Raw genomic sequence first — 19,669 nt, forward strand, 5'->3', positions numbered from 1 at the left:
TTTTAATGAACCTTTGTCCTGAAAAGGAATGCACATGACTGACTGCAAACTTCAAATTTAATTCCTTAGGTGTGGATTTCCAAATTTAAAACCCTAACACTTTGGCACTAGCTATTTTTTTGCTAGATATTTAATCTTAAGAAATAAGGAGCTATTTCCCCACAAAATACTTTATACTCAACTGTTCCAGCAGTGTTCAGATACATCTGACCTAAACTCCCCTTGGGGCTGCATTCCAAATGAAGTTTCCCTGGGATTTGGTGTTGGGTGAACCCTTCCTGCAGGGAGATCCATCCAGAGGGAAGCTCCTGGCACAGAGTGGGATTTGGGCCAACTCCATCTGGTGTCTGGAAACGTGTTCCTGTGTCTTGTAGTGGTTTCACTCCTGGTGTCAAGATGAGCAAATCCTTAAGTTGGCCACAGCCCCACGAGGGCTTCAGTTTGCTGAACCTGACTTTGCCTTGTTCCTTCTGTCCATCTGGAATAGGATGGGATGGGATGGAATGGAATGGAATGGGATGGAATGATGTTCCCCATGGCAAGCAAGTACTGATGGGCCTTGCTGAGGGCAGGAGACATGGATGAAGCAAAAAAACTTGGGGATAAGTTACGTGGTTGAGGCTGACAAAAAGGCTTTTGCTTCCCAAACCTTGTTTTATGTTGTTCTTCTCCCACATTTGGGGAATAACTATTTTATAACTAATAATAACTAATAACTAATTTGGGGAATAACTAAACACCTCCAGTTGTTTTTCTCTTTGCCATGTTTGCTGTTCTGATCCCTGGCCAGCACTGTGGATACTTGCATATCCAGATTTATTGCTCCAGGTCTCAGATTTTATTTTTTTTTTTTTGGAGGTACATCTGTACTTTGTTGAGAGCTGTTCCTCTTTTTGAATCTGAGCCCAGGTGACTCAGATCCAGCTGTCCTCATTTCTAGTGGAAAGCTGGAGAACAGAATGTTTTGGTCATTTGAAGCAGGCTTTCATTTTGTGCATTCCTGGGATGCTTTCCTTGGTTGTGGGAACAGACAGAACCATTCATCCCAGTGTGAAGAGATTGCAGGAAGAATCTAGCTGAGATCTAGAAAATCCTTGTAATATGTCTCGTTTTGGAAAAGGAATGAAAACAAAATAAACAACTGCTGGTCCAGCAGTATCCACAGAGGCAGAGGATTTTTTTTCTTCTTCCTTTTTTTTTTATTTTTTTTATTTTTATTACAGTGTATCTGAGAAAAGCCTCATTTCCCTGAAGAAGGCAAAGCTCGCAGCTTGTGCAAGTAAAATAGTGAGTAGGAAAGAGAAGTGGTTCCTCTTCCTGGTGTCACATAGCATCATATTTGCCTGTTCCGTGCCTGCTTCTGGGAACAGATTTTTCAGACAGGTTCTGTTGGGGTGCTGAGGGTATGATAGAGGAGCTCAGGAGAAGTTGTTATCTCTAATGGAGCAGGGCAGTGCCCTGTGGAGGTGTTGGCTTCTGTCCCAGGCTGAGGATATTTCTGCAGTGCAAAAACTCCATCACTTGGTTGGGCAATAACGTGGGACCTGGCTTGGGGCAGACTGCTCTGGGTGATAAAGATGACTGCAGAAGAGGTCCATGCTTGGCCTTCAGAGCTTCCTGAAATTCTATTTGTATGTTTTACTGTTGAAGTGGGGGATAAACTAGTAACAGAGAGGTATCTGTTCCTAGCAGTAGGTTTTAATGTGTTTAAAAATACCTCGGACATTTATTTTTATCTATGTATTTCTAACCAACTGTATTTAGAGAAAAATTCTTTCAAGTTCATCCTCATTCCTCTGTCTGACAAGGTTTGCAGGTCTCCAGTAAGACAATCATCCCTGATTCCTGGCTTTGGCCATTCTGCAGCTCTTGGAGATGAGAATGAAGGTCAGGTCCAGGAGGTCCAGGGTGGCACTTCAGAGTCTTTTGAATTTAAAGTGCTTCCCATGGACTGAGGCCATGAGCTGGAGGTGGTGACTGGATTTCTGGATAAAAGAAGCTGTCTGTTCAGAGGACAGCTTCATTAGCAGCCCATGGAGTTCATTGGTTTTTTGGGGTTAGTTGAAAGCAAATGTGTTTGCATAAAGGTTTCTGGCAGGGGTCTTTCCACAGTGGGAATGTGCTTCCTCTTTATTCATCTCCCCCTGCATAAAAATAAAATCCAGTTATTCTGAGAAGAAGCAGAAGATCAGCTGGGTACACAAGTCACCAGATATTGTGCTCTTCAGGGGTGAGTAGTGGAGGTAGAATGAACCAAAGTTCCCTGTCTCTTCATAGATGAGCAGCAGCAAAAAAGAGGAACAGACTAAACCCACTTTCTAAAGTTTATATGGATCTGGCTGCAAAGTTAGGGATCCAGAGAGCCTCTCTAGCAGAGGCCTGAAAAACTGCAAAATTTTTATTTTTCTTGAGCCCTTTCCTGCTGAATCTCTTCTCCACTGCTGTTTTATCCTTCCCCTGTGTCTTTTTAGCCTTCCCCCATCCACATTCCTGGTTGTTACACACAAGCCAGCCTGTTTTATCAAGCACTCCCAGCTTGCTTAATCCACAAGTACAGCATCAAACCTTGTAACCAAGAGGCAGGACCAGACAATGAGAGGCAAAGAGTCAAATGCATCTTGTGGAGAGAGCAAACCTTCAGGTTGGAGGTGATGGAGGTGGGGTGAGATCTCTTGGGGGAGAGCACATCACCTGTCAGCAGAAGTGCTAGAAGTTGAGTTGCTCTGTAAAATCAAAGCTAGCCCTGGGCAAAATGTGTTCCATGAGATGGAGTGGGTGGGAGAGCACTGGCTGAGGGTTGGTAGATAGAAGGAGCAAGCTGGTGGGTGCTATTTGCCTCCTGGCTCTGGTACTTGTCTCCTAATTTTATGCTAAACAGAGCTGCAGCCTCCTGTCCAGCTCAGACAGCACCTGCTCCTTGCTGGCTCTGTCTCAAGGAGGTTCTTTTCTTGTTAAGGAAGAACTTGCACTTTGCTGTTGTTTCTGCTGCTGGTGCTGTGATCCAAGCACCCTGATTTCCATAAGCAGCTCTGACTTTCATGTAACTGAAATACTCCCCAGCTGGTGCTGTCTGCAGGTGCCTGAAGCCACCCCAAGCTTTGAGCATCCTTTGTGGAAAGGGTGAGGAAGAGTTGGAGCTTGAACCCTTGGCTTTTCACCCAGGCTCCATTCGCAGGTGCCTCCTCATCCCATCTTTCATTGTCTCTCTGAGCTGGGGGTGGGATGTCTGACTCCAGTTGCTGAACCACTCTTGTGTCTTGGATATTTCCGAGTCCTCAGGAATACAGTTTTGGAATTCTCCTTGTGTTTTGTTTTTTTTTTTTTCCTCCTCTGTGTCTGCCTGCAGCTTTCCCTGGAGCCCTGCCAGCCCTCCCCTCTCCCTGACCCAGCATGTCTTGAAACCCTTACTCATGCTTTAATCACTTCCTGGCCCTGCTCTTGCAATTACCCCCTGGCAGCATCTGTAAATCTTTGCTGGGTTCATTCTCCTTCCTTAGCCCCTAAAGCAGCTCTGGGTGTCCCCTTGCTTTGCTTCTCCTTGCAATTCCTTTGCTGTTCTCTTGGTCTTGTCCCTGGCTCTCTCTTCTGCCACCTTCTTCCCTCTGCATCCCCCCTACTCAGTCAGCCTTGGCTTCCTTTGCCTGATGGTCCCAACGTTTTGATTGTTTTTCTTGATCCATGAGGAATGTTTTTGCATTTTTTTTTAAAGCAACTTAGTCATTTCCTTAGTTTTTCTTCCCATAAAACTTAGAGGAGTTGTGTCTTGGCTCATGCAACGTGCTTGCAAGGAGCTGGGAGGTTTTCTTCCATTTGGGAAAGGGAACGGCATAGGGAAGACCTAGGTGACTTCACTATGGAGTGTCTGCAAATCCATGGGGTCAGATCCTTTTTCTGGACAAGGTTTTGGATTTGTTCTTGGTGAAGGGAGCTGGAAAAGCTGCAGCTTGGACTCTTGTGAGTTTGGAGAGGCTGCCCTGAAATCTGGTGAGGATGGGGACCACACACCAAAGCTCTGGTGCTGAGCATGTGTGCATTTGGTAAGGGCTTTGCCAGTGCTCAGAGCAGCAGAATTGGGGTTTGGCTGGCAGGGGAGCTGAGACTTCAGAATTTAAGAGCTGTCAACAATTTTAGTCACTGAATTGAAACTGAATTTCAAACTGAATTGAAATCCTTGTTTGGTGATTCTATGATGCTTCAGCTTTGGCCCAGGGCTCCAGCGTTAAGGATGGAGCATTAAGATGTGAGATGGAGGCAATGATCACCTTTGTTTTACAGGAAAAGAAATGAAAGATTTTTACCCTGGTATGGGGAAGGAGCTCTGGGCACTGCTTTCTTGAAGCCTGTTTGGTTCCCTGCCACCCATTCTCTGTCTGATGTTTGTGCTCTTCTCCCCCAGCTCTGTAAGGATGGAAGAAGAGATTCACCATGGAGAAGCTTGAATGGTGATACCAGGACAGCTCTTGGAGGCCATACTGAGACACAGGAGACAGCAAACATGTTGAAGCCAAGTGGACTTAAAATCCCAGGCAGGGCTGGGAAGCATTCCAGCCCCGTGGGAAGAACATCAGGGACCACTGCAGCTGCTGTCACCACCAGCTCAAAAGAAGGTAAGGGCTGGATTCAGGTTGTCACTTGCCTTAAAGACAACTGCCTTGTGGTGTCAGTGTTCAGTAGGATGGGAAATTCCCCATCTCTCTGCAGATTGGTTGTGAGCAGGGATCAAAACAAGTGTAACCTGGTGAGTAAATAGTCTCCTTCTCCCAGGTAATGATGAAACCAGGCAGGATGTGGGAGGCACAAAGGTCCCCTGGCATTTAGGGCTGACAGTGAGATGTGCCACCTCCTGCCTTGTTTGTTTCTGTGTAACTCTACAGGGGCTTAACTTTTGAAGAGCTGGTAAGAATTGGATGGGAATCTCACCCATGACCTTCTTAAACAGTGTCCTGTAGCCATTGCTTCTGATCTCTGATAATGCAGGAGTAAGAACCTGGCACTTAGGATGATTTGTCCTGTGCTGATTGCCTCAAATTAGTGCCTTTGTTTGAACAGATTAATTTGAAGCCCTGAGATGTGAATACTGCTTTACCTAGACACACATACACAGGATTTACTCTCCCTTGATCTCTATCCAGTGTATGCATAAGCTATACAGGCTTCTATTATGCACTATAATTAACACTTCAAAAGAGTTTGTGGTGTGTTTTGCTTAGGAATTTTTTTCTGGGCCTTCTGACTGCTGGGTTTTTTATTTATACATTTTTTATTTATAAATTTTAGTAAATATTCGGCGTGTAAAATTTTGCATGTAATAACTCATAATTATTCAGGCTGATGCCCATGTGCCTGGTTACTTTGCTGTACATTTCAGTCCCCAAAATACAGAGCCTTCTGGCAGAAGCAAAAAAGTCTTGTACCTGTGAGAAATACAGGGGATAACATTGGCCAAAATTTGCCTTAGCATGCTGTGACAAATTAGTCTGTGATGATGATACTGGAAAAATGAGGGTCACCAGACTGCTGTCTTGGGAGAGTAATGCAGAAGTGTTGGTTGGTTAAACAAACAGAAAACCCCCTCTCTGTGAAGTTTCTGTTGTGCTGGGCCATGTGCCCTTCTCCCAGGAATATCCTGCTGGAGGAAGGTGGCTCAGGCACTGGGATGCCACACAAACCCCCCCCTTGCTGCTGCTCTGCTCTATTGTTACATATCAGGGCTCTGCTTTTCTCACAGATTTAATAAGCTGAGGTTTTTTTTCAGTTACTGGTAATGTATATGTCATCTCTCTTACCATCTGAATTGTTTCCTTGAGCACTGTGGTAAAAGCCACAGATTTAATTTGCTTTCTTGCACATCTGCAAACTCTTGTTTGAGGGACCAGTCACTGCATGAGCTCATGGGCCAAGTTCCAGATCTTTCAGTGCATTGCAGCTTTGTAGGGAGTGGAGTGGCACTGCTTCTCCCCAGCTGAGCACTCAGCCCTGAGTATAGAGAAGAAACTTTGGATTGAACCCTTCTTTCTGCATTTGAGTGTTTTTTTTAATATTAAAGTAATTTCTTAATTCAATACCCAAATCAAAGATACTAAAAGCCTCCTTATAGCTGTTGGCTGGAGGGAAGCACAAATTGACAAGGGAAAATTTTTAGGAGGAGGTTGAGAGTTTGGAAGTTATTCCCCAGACCCATTTTCTATATTTCCCCCTTGTTTCTCCTGGTGTCTGCCTGTGGTTGACAAATTAACTTGAAGGACTCCACTGAAGTGACTGTTTAGCTCCCAGCTGAGAATCTCTCAAGGTTCTTCATGCTGGATTTATAATTGCAGTGTGGCACAGAATAATTTTCAGTTGATTTCTATCACTTAAAAAAAACCAAAAACAACAAAATGAGGGAAAGATCCTGGTTCTGTCTTGCCCTCAGAGGCTTTGCACAGAGGCATCTCAGCAACCCCAGTGTTCTGCAGCATGAAAGGATCTGTCAGCAGCCCTGGCCAGGGCTGATGGAGCCTTCCTGAATGCAGGGCTTGTTTGCTGGAGCTTCTTTGTGCCTTGTTCAGCTGCAGCCATCCTGCCTTGTGACACATGTGCAGCAAAGCCAAGCTGAGCACAGGCAGAACCTGCACCCAGCAGGGTTTGATCTTTGCCTGACAAGTTCTGAAATTATTTTTAAACCTGGAAAAAAAAAAAAGGGAGGGGTTGGGCAGGGTGGGGTGTGGAGAAGGGGAGCAGTCTGGGAATGGTTGGTCCTGTGCAGCCTTGGTGCTGCAGCTTCTCTGCCCCTCAGGATGGTGCAGGAGGCTTCCCAGGAGCTGTGGGGCTGCCAGAGCTGTTCCTAGCTGTAAGGTGAGAACAGAGCCTACTGGGGCTGTTTATCCAGCATCAGGGGATGGCTGTCACAGGGCTTGTAGCATCATCTTTGATGTCATCCCTGGCATCATCATCTCCCTGTCCCCTGTGCAAGAGCTTGTGCTGTGTCTGTGCTTGTCCTTCCTCCTGCAGATCTCTTTAAATGCCCAACCAGCCTTCAGCTGTCCCCTGCTCCATTCCTTTCCCATGATAATCCCAAGTGGTGAGCAAAGTGCACATCCCAAAATCCTGTCAAGCTGCCTGGGTGCCTCTCTTGGAGAGCAGCAGCACGTGTGCTGGCTGGGGGACCTAACCCCCCACAGGTAGCCACGGGATCCAGCCTTGGTGAGGAAAAGTTCCAAGAGAAAGCATTCTTTTTCTCTGCCAAAGCAGTTTCCCTTTGAGAGCCATGTGTCCAGACCAGGCACATCCTCAGCACATCAGGCACTGGTGTAAGCTCTGGGGATACCTGCAGCCAAAGGACCTGGTGGCAGATGCCCCCAGAGGATGGATTTCCTTATCTTTCTGGGGATTAATCCAGTCTGGGACATTAGGGGATGATGGAGCTTTGCCTTATTCTCCCTTTTTCTCTTGCTGCCCTGCATCCCTCATCCTCTGGCCTCTGAGTGCATCACTGCTGTGAGTGGCAGTGTTAATAATAACCCAGCTCTCAGGAGGTGTCTGTGTGCCCAGCCTGGTCAGAGCTGGTGGTGTTCACCCAGTGCTTGCCCCAGGTGAGTGTTGGGGCCCTTCTAATGGATGGAGGGACAATGGCAGAGACTGAGGGGCTGAAAATGATTTTTGTGTGTGTGTGTGTGTGTGTGTGTGTGTGTGTGTGTGTGTTTAATGTGAATATTGCCAAGGACTTTTTCTGCTTTTTTTCTCTCTTCTGTCACTGTCCAGCCAAGTGGCCTCAGGTGTCTGCTGGGGTGCAAGGCTCCTTTTGAAGGTACCAAGCCCTAAAAAAGGTGCATGAAGGAGCATGAAGCTCTGCTCTGGGCTGGGTTTGAATTTTTGGCTGAGTTCTGTGCTTTGAGAGAGTTCTGGGAGACTCTCAGGGTTTTACTGACTCTAGGGGGAACTGGATTTCTCTCAATTCATGTGTTGCCTTCCTACTTATCTGCCACTTGCCAGAAAGGGCAAAGGGACTTCTCCATTTTCTGAGGCATTTGGTGGAACACCTGACTCCAGCCTGATGAAATCAAACCAGAGTGGTTTGGATTACAGAATACAGAGCTGAAACATTTGCTCTCTTGGACTTTGCTGCCTTGGGGGGAAGGCAGAATTCTCAAGAACTTGAAATATAGTTGCAGGAGAATACTATAGATATAGTAAAGCTCAGATTTCAACTGTATCAATGTATATCTCTTGGCTTTGAGCTGTCTTTTGGCTCTGGTAGCCTGGGCCTGGCTCCAAAAGACCCTGCATCTGGGTTATATTGTCCAGACTGGGTGCTGAAAAAAGTTGTTTGTTATCTAGTTGTGCCTGAGAGTTGTCAGAGAGGTATTCCAAATGAATTTTGGAAAGCTCCTCACTTCCTTCCTTCCTCTTACCTTCCTAGAAACTGATCAGTCTTGTCTGCAAAAGTGCAAGTAGATCTATTTTCCTTTATCCTTAGTCTGGAATACACAAAGATGCTTTGATTTTATTTAATATTTTTTTTTTTTCTCTCTCTTCCCTAGCACTCTGTTCATATTCCTTTGTAGAAAGGAAAGAGTCTCATCCATCTCTCATCTCTTGCTTTCCTGGGCAGTGGAGCTGTACCCTGTTCAACATTTCCATCTACTCTTGGCAGTTCACATCTTGGATAACAGAATAAAGGGTTGATGGAGACATGAAGGTGCTGCACATGGATGTAAATATAATTTCACAGTTAATGGCTTTAGGTTCTGTAGAGATCAGATGTGCTGTGCTCACAGTGCTCAGTATATTCAAGTTATTTGTTATGAAAAATTATTCAGTCTGTTTCTTATCAGATTGTGGAGTTTCCTCTTTTAAACTTTCCTGGGGTGGAGACTTAGGGCATCTCCAACCTGAGCTGGCACTCTGAAAAGTCCCATGAGTTATTAGGGCTCTTTGTGGTGGTATTTTGGGTTAGGTGAAGGCTTTTGTTTTCTGTGAAGGAGAGATTAAGTGTCCATTTCCCCTGGAAGTCAGTGGGGAACTGGAACCTGGTGGATTCTTGGAAAACATGAGCTTTGGTGAGTGATGTCTCTGCTGACTGTCCCCCTCCCTTCTCTGCCATAAAGCTGGAACAATGGAAAAAAATCAGTTTTGCTGCTTTGTGCTAAATATTATCCTTAAAACCAGACTGAAAATCCATCTCTAGCTGTCTCAGGAGAGGGTTTCCCCCAAATGCCTTGGCTTATTTCCCATGCTTGAAGCAAAATAGTTGCTCTCTCAACCCCACGTGCAAGGGAGGTTTCTGCCCAAAAAGTGTGGGTCAGGGGCTCAATATCATGTTTGGATTTCTTGTTCCTTACAAAGCTCGTGTGTCTTGGTTTCTTTTCCACCCTCCTCCTGAAAAAGTCTGCTTTTTCTTGGCTTTACAAGATGGAAGGAGAATGGGAGCTGTGATGAATGGGTCCACAGAGCCCTCCCAGCTGGTGGAACAGGTGAACACTGGGAAGGGAAGTGGTCACATTGCAGAATTCTTTGTCTGCCCACAGCAGCCTTGGAGTAAATTGGTTAGAGAAGAAATTCTTGCCTTTCATACTGAATTTTGCTGTCAGCTGCCTCTGGCCTTCACGTATGGTACTTTTTATGGGTCTTAAATCTATTCTTCAATTAGGGAATTCTGGCAAAAGTGCAAGGAAAAAAGGGCTATTAATGTTTGCTGATGGAGCTGGGACTTCAGTCCTGGAGCAAAAAAGGCCCAAACCTGTTATTTTCTATGAGATATAAACACATCCAGCCTGGATGTGGAATTTTACAGATGGATCCTGTCTTTTTGCACAGGCAGGTGCAAGTTTCTGTGCCCTGAAAGTCGTGTTTAGGCAGGGCTGTGAGAGTCAAAACTTTTTCAGCAGGTGCCTGGCTTTATTGCCAAAAACTTCACTGTGATAACTAAACCATCCTGCATTGTCAGGAGCCTGTGAATGCCTTATTTACCTCTAAGTGTAAGGTAACCTGGAAGGTACATTTTCATAAAAATAAATGCACAGGACTATTATTAATATTTGCTGGGATAATGGCTGCCTTTGCAAATGCTCTGTGATGCTTTTGTTCTCTAAAACTAAAAGCAAAGCAGACTGAGTGCTCACAGAGCCAGGAAAGAGCCCTAGAAGAATACAGAATATGGAATCACAGAATTTTTTTGGTTGGAAAAGACCTTTAAGATCAGGAGGTGATTAAACTAAGTATTCTGTAGGGAGGGTTTGAGGAGCCTGGGCTGTGCTGGTTGTTGGGTAGTTAGTAGCTTGGTTTTGGGTTGCTGGTCATCTGAGGCTGGTGACATCCCAGGGAATGGTTACTGCTGGGCCAAGGGGAATGAGCTCCAGCCTTGGAAACTCCTGGATGAGCTTGCTGGGTGCAGTCACTGAGTTTGCCTTAGGTGGGATGTGGGATCAAAGCTCCTGAATCTGATCCATCACATCAGGGAATAAGAAGAGTCCAACAGAGGGACTGGGCTCTTATGGCTTACATCCCAATTCTTTTTTCTCAACTGAAGAAGTTTCCTTGGGAAATTGTGTGGCATAATCTTTTTATCAGGTTGAATCTGGTTTTTGGGGCGAGGAGGGAGTTAACTTTGTTTTCTAGAAATGCTGCTCTCTTCTGAGGGCTGCTTCTGCTTTCAGCAACAGTTCTGTATGGATACCAAGTGAACTTTGCACACATCCAGGCTCCTTAATTAAGGAGCTGTACCTGGCTGAATTCTGCTGGAGGAGTCTAAATCTCATCTCCACCTTAAACTCTGTAGGGTTATTCCTTGCTCTTCCTTTCCTCAGTGGGAAATCTTCATTCCTTTTTAGTTATCAGCAATGTCTTGATAAATTAACTTGAAAATCAGGTGTTTGCCCCTCAAGCCTCTCATTTTTTAATTTTTTTTTTGTTGGAATTAACTGGCTAGATGTGTAGTAACAAGAAGTCATTTCTGTTGCCTCTAGGGTTATTTTGCAGTAAAACAGAGGGAGGGAAGGTGTCCTTGGTGAGAAATTCATGCCTTGGGAAGGAGAGCTTGGGCAGGTTATTTTCAGGTAATCGTTGATGGTTTGGCAGTGTCTCAACACAGTTTGGTTTGTAAAAATGCAAGAAAGTGCTGAGGCTGTCTGGTTTTATATCCATCTATTAATTCTTGTTCCCAAATAAATATGAAAGGCACTGAACTACTGTTTTGTCTGAAACAAAAGAAATGGGATTGCAGTGTCTGCAGCAGCTGATTGACTGTCACAGACGTAGGGAGCTAATTCTTGTCTATTCAAAGGCTTTGTGGCTCTTGATTAATATTAACTTGGGGTGTTGTGAGTGGTGAATTGAGTGAAAAGCCCCCACATCTTGGGGCCAGAGGCTGTTATTATTTCTAGTAAACATTTGGGTTTCTGCTGGTTTGTTCCAAGCCTGCTGGAGGTGTTGTCAGCTCCCCTCTGAGCAGTGTCCTCAATTAAATCCATGCTGGAAGCCTGAGCAGGGTCAGATCTGTGATTGGGGCTGGAAATGCAGCAGTGGTGTCCGTGAAGTTTGATTATATCTCCCTTTAACAGGTCCGTGTACACAGGATCCACAGCTCCCTGGGGAATTGGGAGCCTGAGGTGCAAAGTTTTAAGATCAGATGCCTGGGAATACCACAGTATTATCTGTCCATTAGAGGCACAGTATCCACATGCACACAGGGAGTTACCTGTTCAAGAAGTTATCAGATATCTGAAAGAAAACAGGGAGGTGTTTTCAAGGGCTTGGCACAGGAAAAACTGCAAGTGAGAGCTGCTGGCCTGGGATTGATGGAGAAGGCTCATAGGGAGAGGTGAGGTTGGGAGGGGAACCAACCACCTGAGTAGCTTTGAGTGATCACTGGAGCCTGAGCATCCTCTTGCATCATTCCTCTGGGGTGACTGAAGTGCCCACATCACCCTCCAAATCCACTCAGTCCTGAGACCCTGCATATTTGCTTCTAATCCCCACTGCAAATCCAGAAGCCAAATGTTTTCTGGCACAGTTGGGGCCCAACAGTTTGACTCTGTGTGTGTGTGTGTAGGGCTTGTATTCAGCTCACACATCCCTTTCATGAGCCCCTCTGTCTGCCATCCTGCTGGCTGAAATAGGTTTTGTGTTTTCTAGGAGGTTTTTGGAGGTGGTGGTTGCCCTCGTGGACCTTTGGCAGCATCCCTTCCCCAAGGAGAAGAGGTTTGCTGCATTGCAAGCAATATAAAAGGGCATTGAATTAATCTTGATTTAATCAGCTTTCCAGGTGCCATCTAGAGAAAACTAGGAGCCTGATTTTAATTGTCTTAATAATTAGATGCTCTTAGAAGGATTTGATACAGTTAATCCTTGGCATTCAGCACTCTCCTTGTAGCAGGAGACAGGAGCAGCCACTGAAGGTGGATGGATGGAGGTCAGACCCCCTCCTGCTCTCTCTGTCAGAAGCAGGGAAAGAAAAATCTGCTTCCCACAGATGTTCAGCTTGTGGTGGTTTGAATAGAATGAACCAAATCCTGTTCCTCAGGGCTGGTGCAGGTCTGCAGTAGCATTGGTACCCTTGTACCCACCAGAGTAAGGGTCAGAATCTGCTCCTGCATGGGCTGCCTCAAACAACTGAACTGATCCTGCAGGAGCAGATTAATCTTTAGAGGCCTGAGCCAGTGTTTATTGAAATCCAAGGAAAGATTCACTCCAGCATAGGTGGATTTGGGATGAGGAGCCATAGGATTATGGTGGCATGGGGCTGCTGCTACATCTTATTGGCTATGGATTGGATTTAACCATCACACACTCATCCTACATGTGAGCATCCTCCTGGCAAGCAGTTAAATGGGTGAATTGGTTTTCACAAAAGCCTTGGAAAAATGAATTCAGTGTAGACAGTTTTCTGTTTTGGGTTCAGTAGGGTATTTACTTACATTTTTAATAAGCGTGCTAGAAAACAACTTCCCCTTAACAGAAATAAATCTATGCAGTAGTGAGGTCTAAGAAAACTCCACATATCACAATACTCACTAAAAACCAATAAGATCTGTCAAAACTGGGCTGTCTGGGACTTAAGTGCCTCCATTCAGAGTACAGTTGATGGTCTCTCTACCACCAGGTGTGGCTGTTCTGGCAATCCTGTTTTCCAAGCACAGTAGATGTGTCCCCTGTGTGCTGTGTTGGGTGGCTGGATGGCTCAGAGGGCACAGAGTGCCTTGCTCATAGCAGCTTCTTTGCAGAATTCTTTGTGAGAAGGGTAATATTTGTGCCTGGGGATTTTAAATGGGTGCAGAAGGCGGTGATGAACTTGGCCATGAGTACCTCTTAAAAAACAACCCCCCCCAAAAAAAAAAACAAACCCACACCAAGAATTCAGGAATTGGATGAGTTAGGGCACTGCAAATGCTGTAATTTTCAGGGCAGAAGCTAAATGCTGCTCCAGGAGTATTCCCAAGCTGTTTTATGTATGAATTCCAACCAAGCACAGGCTGTCAGTTATTCTCACTTTCTGTAATTATAAGCCTGCTTTGCACACACAAAACCTCTCAATTTAGGCTTCAGCTCACGCTGTGAAGCCTCGGACTCTGAGATAGGACAGGATTTTCCATATTGCACATCCAAGATGACTTAGAGAGCTCAAGACTTGCCCTATGTCATCCTGTGAGTCAGAGGTGGAAGCAGAACAGTTATCCTGGCACCAGGAGCAGCCTCTGATGCTGCTTCCCAGAGTCCTTTTCATTGACTAAAACTCTGTAAACTGCAGTGCATTTGTAATTTGGCCATGGGTACCACATTGTCTCAGCTCTGTTCTTAGGCTGGGTTTGTAGTATTTCACACAGAAAAATGTACAGTTGTTTAGAATTTGCATTCCCTGAAGATGACAGCAGCCTTCTGTATTGCTGTATAATTCATTTCACACAGTTGCATATTGGAGAATATTTTATTTGGAAGTATTTTGTCAAAAAAACCCAAACCAAAACAAAAAAGAAACTGCTAGAAGTTAGAATGCAGACCTTGAACAAAAAAATTCAGATAAAAGTGGGATGATGTTGAGAAAATTCTGATTCCAAAGATGGGTTGGAAGACTTCATCCTCCTGACTGGCTGCTGCCCTGGCCAGGTCTGTTCTGAGGACAAAAGCAAAAAACTGATCATCTGATGAAGTTCTGAAGAAGCAGCTTAAGAGAGAGGGACAGTTCACATCTGAGTCTTTCAAACCAGGATGCTAAACTGGGACTAGGAGAATTTTTTTCCCCCCACACTGCTTCTTACTTTGCCCTCCAGCACCTCTGGAAGAGTATAAAGCATTAATTCTGGTGATCACTGAGACTTTGAGCTGTTGGGTTTGAGATACCTGCTGTGGGTTTCTATGTTCATGTCATGGATCAGATATTTTTTAGGGTCAGATCTGGATCATGATTCTTTTTTCTCAAAGAAAAGGATCAGGCATGCAAAAAGGTGATTTGGCTTTTCTTGCAAATAGTGCCTGTTCATGTACAGCTCATTGTCTTTTGAATTGGATACTTAGCTGTTTAAGCCAGATTTTTGGGATAAAGTAGATGACTCAGTGTTAATCTGCTCTCAAATACCTTTTTATTAGATTAGGCAAAAACCAAAAGAGCTCAACAAACTGTGCATTCTGCATAAAGTTGATTTGTGTACAATGAGTCCATTGTGTGACCTTTGTGGGAGATGTGTGGTCTGCAGGATCTGTGCAGGGATGTATGGCTGGAAAAATAAATGCCTGATAGAGTAATGAAGCAAAGCTGTGTTTCAGCACAGCCCTGGGCACAGGTTTGTGTGGTGATGAAGAGGTGTTGTTGGTCTTTACCTTTCCTCTGGTTCCCCTGGGTTCCTGGGGATGCTGCAGGTGGCTCCTAAAGCATCCCTCTTTCAGACCAGTTGGATGGGGGATTCAGAGGGATGGTATCACTGTAGGATTCTACTGAGAAGGTGAAAAAAACCCTGCATACAAGACAGAAAGCATGGTGCCATCCTAGTGCTTCAGTCACCAGTGGCTTCAATCTCTGCTGCCTTCCAGGAGAGCTGGTTAGACAGAAAACAACCCCCTCAGCATGGTGGTAAGGAGCTAACCAAGCATCCTGCTTTGCTATTTCGTGTCAGGTGTTAAATTTTTGTACTTTTTGCCTCCAGACTGCCTGCAGACAGGGCATGAAAAAAATACCTTTAATGGCTGCAGCTCTTGCAAAGGGTCAGCACTGTGAAGATCAACCCAAATCCTGCCAGAGGGAAACAGAGCAAAGCAATATCAGAAACTCATGGAAAAAATCTCGTGCTTGTACCTAGGAAGTGGTTCTGAGGTTCAGTAGGTAGAAATGAGAAGTTATCAGTCAATAGATAAGAAGAGAAAGGATGTGGCTGATAGGGTCCACTGCTGCACGTTTGGCCCTCACTTGGGGCAGGGCTCCCAGGTGCCAGGAGAGCACTGAGCCTGCAGCTTCCAGCTGTGCAAATCCAGTTGGAGTTACAGGATGCTTAAAGCTTGAGCTGGGGGCACCTGGGCCTCCAAAATGCTGCTGATTCCCAGCTGAGAGTGCAGCAGGAGCAGAGGTGTGAGCAGCATGGCCCAGCAGCTCCCATGGCAGGCAAAATGCTGAGCCCCAGGGGAGCTGATCTGACTTGAATGGGGTAACACATCATCTGAGTGGTGTAAGAGAGGGATGGAATGCTTGATATATACCTAAAGTAATATGCCTGGAGGCAATCTATGCCAGAGTAGAACTAGGGCTCTCTCTTGGTCATTTAGCTTTCTTTTTCCCTGGATTGTCAGAGGTACAGCCACTCTGCTTGTGCATGGCTGCTCAGATTTTGTCCCACAAGTCCCTTTCCTGAGTTATGCACACACTGCAGCTTCTGTTCCTCTTGGAGCTGCTGATAGCCCTGGTCTGCCTCCAGTCTAATCATAAAGTAATGATCATCTCTTGATGGACCAAGCCAGGCTGTGGTTTGGAATCTTCTACATTTTGTTGATAATGAGCTAATTCCATCATTTCTGAGTCAGTAAGTCCACGGGCACCTGCTTGAGCAGGGTAGTGCTTGGCTGCTCATCCCTTTAGTTACTGCTGGCCCTGATAGGAATGGCACCAGCCTCCATCCCAGTGCCTTTTATGTGGGAATCAAAAGTCCTACACTCAAAAAGGCTGTGAAGTGTCAAAACCCTGCTGCCCAATTGCTTTGCTGGTGGAGGGAAAGCACCCACACTTTGCTTGGCCACTCTTTACAGGGTTTGGTACTCGAGCGTCCCGAGATCGCTCCTCTCTCTGTGCTGGTGCCAGGGCTTTGCCTGGGAAACGGTTTATAAATCTCTCATTAAAGACCTGTGGCTGCCTCCTTTTCTTTCTTTCTTTTTTTGTCATCGGATCAGCTCCCTGGGAGCAGCTGTCTTCACTTCTGCAACAGCAGCCCCCAAACTACCCTCGTGCCTCCGGAGAAAACCGCCGACAACTGCGCGCGTTGCGGGCAGGGGCTGAGCTCATCCCCAGGCTCTGAGCTTTGCCCCTGTTTCTTTGGAAAGAAAGGATCCTCCAGGAGTTAGCTTTGTGCTGGAGTTATAAAGCAGCTGAACGTGGGCTGTGACTTGAACCATGCAACAGGAGAGCTGGGGAACAGCCTGAGCACGGACGGGAGAGTCAAGGGGAGGTTGTGCTGCACCGGGCATCGCTTGGGCTGCTGGAAGGAGCTGAGTGTGCAGGCAGGAGCCATCCCTGTGAGTGCTTTGTTTCTCCCCCACTTCATGTTCTGGCTTTCAGGGTTGTCTCAGGAGGTATCACCATGCTGAGCTACCCTGGGATGCTTTCGTTCAGTCTTGTGGTGGTTGCAAGGGATCCGAGCGAGGTAACTCAGTTTGGGTCTGGGGGAACAGGATTTTGTGAACTTTTACAGCTCAGGGGTTGTTTAAATGGAAAGCTGTCCTCTGGTTAGAAGCAGCTCTGGGGAATAAAGTGAATAATGCTTCCAAGTAGAATATTCTCAAGTTGAAGTGATTTTAGTATTTATTTACAGAAGAATGAAGATTACTCTGTAGTACACCAGGGGTTATTTTAGCATAGGTCTGTTTTCTCAAATGTGTCTGTGGCTTATTTCTAGATGTGGGGGGTGGCAAAAGCTGGGGAGGAAGGCATGGGCACTCTATTCTTTTTGTCACACCTTGAAATACCCTTAAAATGGTGGGATTTTTGTTTTCCTTGTTTTCTAAGAGAACAAGGTGCTGCTTCAGAGGTACAATAGATGGGCCCTGCTTTCAGACTGGAAAATGTTGAATAGCATATTGCAACATGGATGTTAAAAGAATATGCTTACAGACTTAAAAATGGTAATTATGTAAAAATTAAGACTGCAGTCTCGAGATGAATAGACCCATCCATATGCTGCAGTTAATTATCCCTCAGTGAAAGAAATGTTGTGATTTTTTTCTACAAGTCACCTCCCCAGTGCCCCGTGTTGCCAAAACCTATCTGCTTTGCATATTGTGTTCAATACCATTGTTTATTTGAAAAAAAACATCCTCACACTTAGCAACTGTATCTCTTTGCTGCTTGTTTCTTTTAAGAATGATAATGGATCTGCTGTAGCATATCTGGTAAACCCCAGAGCCTTCCATCTCCTCCTGCCTCCAGCAGGCTCCAGGAATTCTCGGCTCGCCCGTGGCAGAGCAGATTTCCTACCAGTCAGCCTCTTGAATGAGACCTTTATAAGAAAGCCTTTGTTCAGCACGGCTGTTTGAGGTTCAGTGCCCTTCCCAGCTGCCCTGGTGAAGACAAATATCAGCCTCAATGGGCACCTCCTTGCATTCAGTGGCTCTCATTACATTTTGCTCATTCATAATTCTCATCCAGTTTCTCATTGCCCTCTTTTCCTTCCTCCTCGTCACAGGTTTCCTTCTGGTTATGTCCCCTCTCTCCAAAGAAGCTAAAGCCAGCAAAGCTGAAGTTGTATCAGATCTTAATACCCATGCCATGGGGAACAGCAGGGGCAATTGATTTCCAGAGTGCCAGATGCAGACCTCTCCTCCGTGCCAGATTACAGCCCCAACTTTTCAGCTTTGAACTCGCAGAGCTTTCAGTCCTTGTTTCCAAGTCAGCCATAAATCTCTCGGGCTGCTTCCTCCCACAATGTGCTGCCAGGCACTCAGCTCTTGCCTGCAAAGCATTGCTTTTTCTCACAGCCACCTCTTCCCTCTCTATTTCTGCCTTATCCTGCAGCTTGAAAGGGCCACAGTAAATCTTGCAGAAAACAGCTGCTCCGTTGCTGTGCTAGATAATCTGAATTCGGGTACAGCAGAGTGGGCTGGCTTTCACTTGGTTGCCAACAACGTCATCTTTATGTAATCCAAGTTGCTTTGAGCAGCTCCAGTCCCTGGCTGGGAACCTCCAGATAGCATTTGGTGGGGCCTCACCATCCCCAAGTGCTGTGGAGGCACAGGCAGCCATCCCTTCTCCCACAGGAGACCCCAGCATCCTGCTTGGCCATTGCTGCTGGGCAAAGCTCTGTCTGCTGGCCTGTGCTGGTGGCAGCTCCTGGAGGTGCAGGAGGTTCACAGAATTACAGAATAATTCAGGCTGGAAAGGACCTCTGAGATCATCAAGTCCAACCCTTGATCCACTACCACCATGGTTCCCAGCCCATGGCACTAAGTGCCACATCCAGGCTCTTTTGAAATATCTCCAGGGATGGAGAATCCACCCCTTCCCTGGGCAGCCCATTCCAATGGCTGATCACCCTCTCCAGAAAGAAATTCTTTCTAATGTCCAACCTAAACCTCCCCTGGCAGAGCTGAAGCCCATGGCCTCTTGTCTGACTGATGAAGCAGAGCCCAACCCCCCCCTGGCTCCAACCTCCTTTCAGGGAGTTGTAGAGAGTGATGAGGTCTCCCCTGAGCCTCCTCTTCTCCAGCCTCAACACCCCCAGCTCCCTCAGCCCTTCCTCACAGGACTTGTGCTGGATCCCTTCCCAGCCTCCTTGCTCTTCTCTGGACCTGCTCCAGCACCTCAATCTCCTTCCTGAGCTGAGGGGCCCAGAACTGGACACAGGACTCAAGCTGTGGCCTCCCCAGGGCTGAGCACAGGGGCAGAATCCCTTCCCTGGACCTGCTGGCCACGCTGTTCCTGAGCCAGCCCAGGATGCCATTGGCCTTCTTGGCCACCTGGGCACACTGCTGCCTCCTCTTCAGCTTCCTGGCAATCCAGACTCCCAGGTCCCTTTCTGCCACTCTGTGCCCAGCCTGGAGCTCCCCATGGGGTTCTTGTGGCCAAAGTGCAGGACCCGGCACTTGGAATGTTGAACCTCATCCCTTGTCTCTTGCCTGGTAGATCTGGTGCTGTAGTTGACAGGGACTGAGGAGCTGTCTTTGACAACTGGTGCTCTGGACTGTTCTTCATCCCCTTCTCTACAGGGGAAGCTCTTACCAGCTCTGCTCTCCAGCAGTTAGTTTCTGTAGGGTTATGCTTGGAGATTAAATGGCCTTACAGCCCCCCAGTGACTGCAAGCTGAAGCAGTGGGTAAAGAAGACCCAGAGAGCCAGGAGCTGCTAGGTACTTGGCAGGAAAGACACCATGCTGCTCTTCTGCTCCTCCAGCGTGTAGTGCAGGGTGGTTTGGTGAAAGGGAAGGCACCATCCATCCCAAATATTTGGTGTACAGGCTGCAGCTTGAACAGGGGCTGTGTCTGACATCCCAGCTGAGACCACATCC

The 19,669-nt window shown here is 46.3% G+C and overlaps 1 protein-coding gene across 2 annotated transcripts in view; it reads left to right on the top strand.

Moving 5' to 3' along the window:
- Positions 1-19,669, top strand: part of CLIP2 (CAP-Gly domain containing linker protein 2) — a 77,729-nt gene that overhangs the window by 11,897 nt on the left and 46,163 nt on the right. For both annotated transcript variants that reach the window (XM_071764945.1, XM_071764946.1), the window contains exon 2: positions 4,397-4,607. In XM_071764945.1, the coding sequence (XP_071621046.1) occupies positions 4,496-4,607 (112 nt within the window). In that variant the 5' untranslated portion in view covers positions 4,397-4,495. The remainder of the gene's footprint in view (positions 1-4,396; positions 4,608-19,669) is intronic.

This window comes from Heliangelus exortis, chromosome 21, assembly GCF_036169615.1.
Source record: "Heliangelus exortis chromosome 21, bHelExo1.hap1, whole genome shotgun sequence".
In the NCBI taxonomy this organism is placed as follows: domain Eukaryota; kingdom Metazoa; phylum Chordata; class Aves; order Apodiformes; family Trochilidae; genus Heliangelus; species Heliangelus exortis.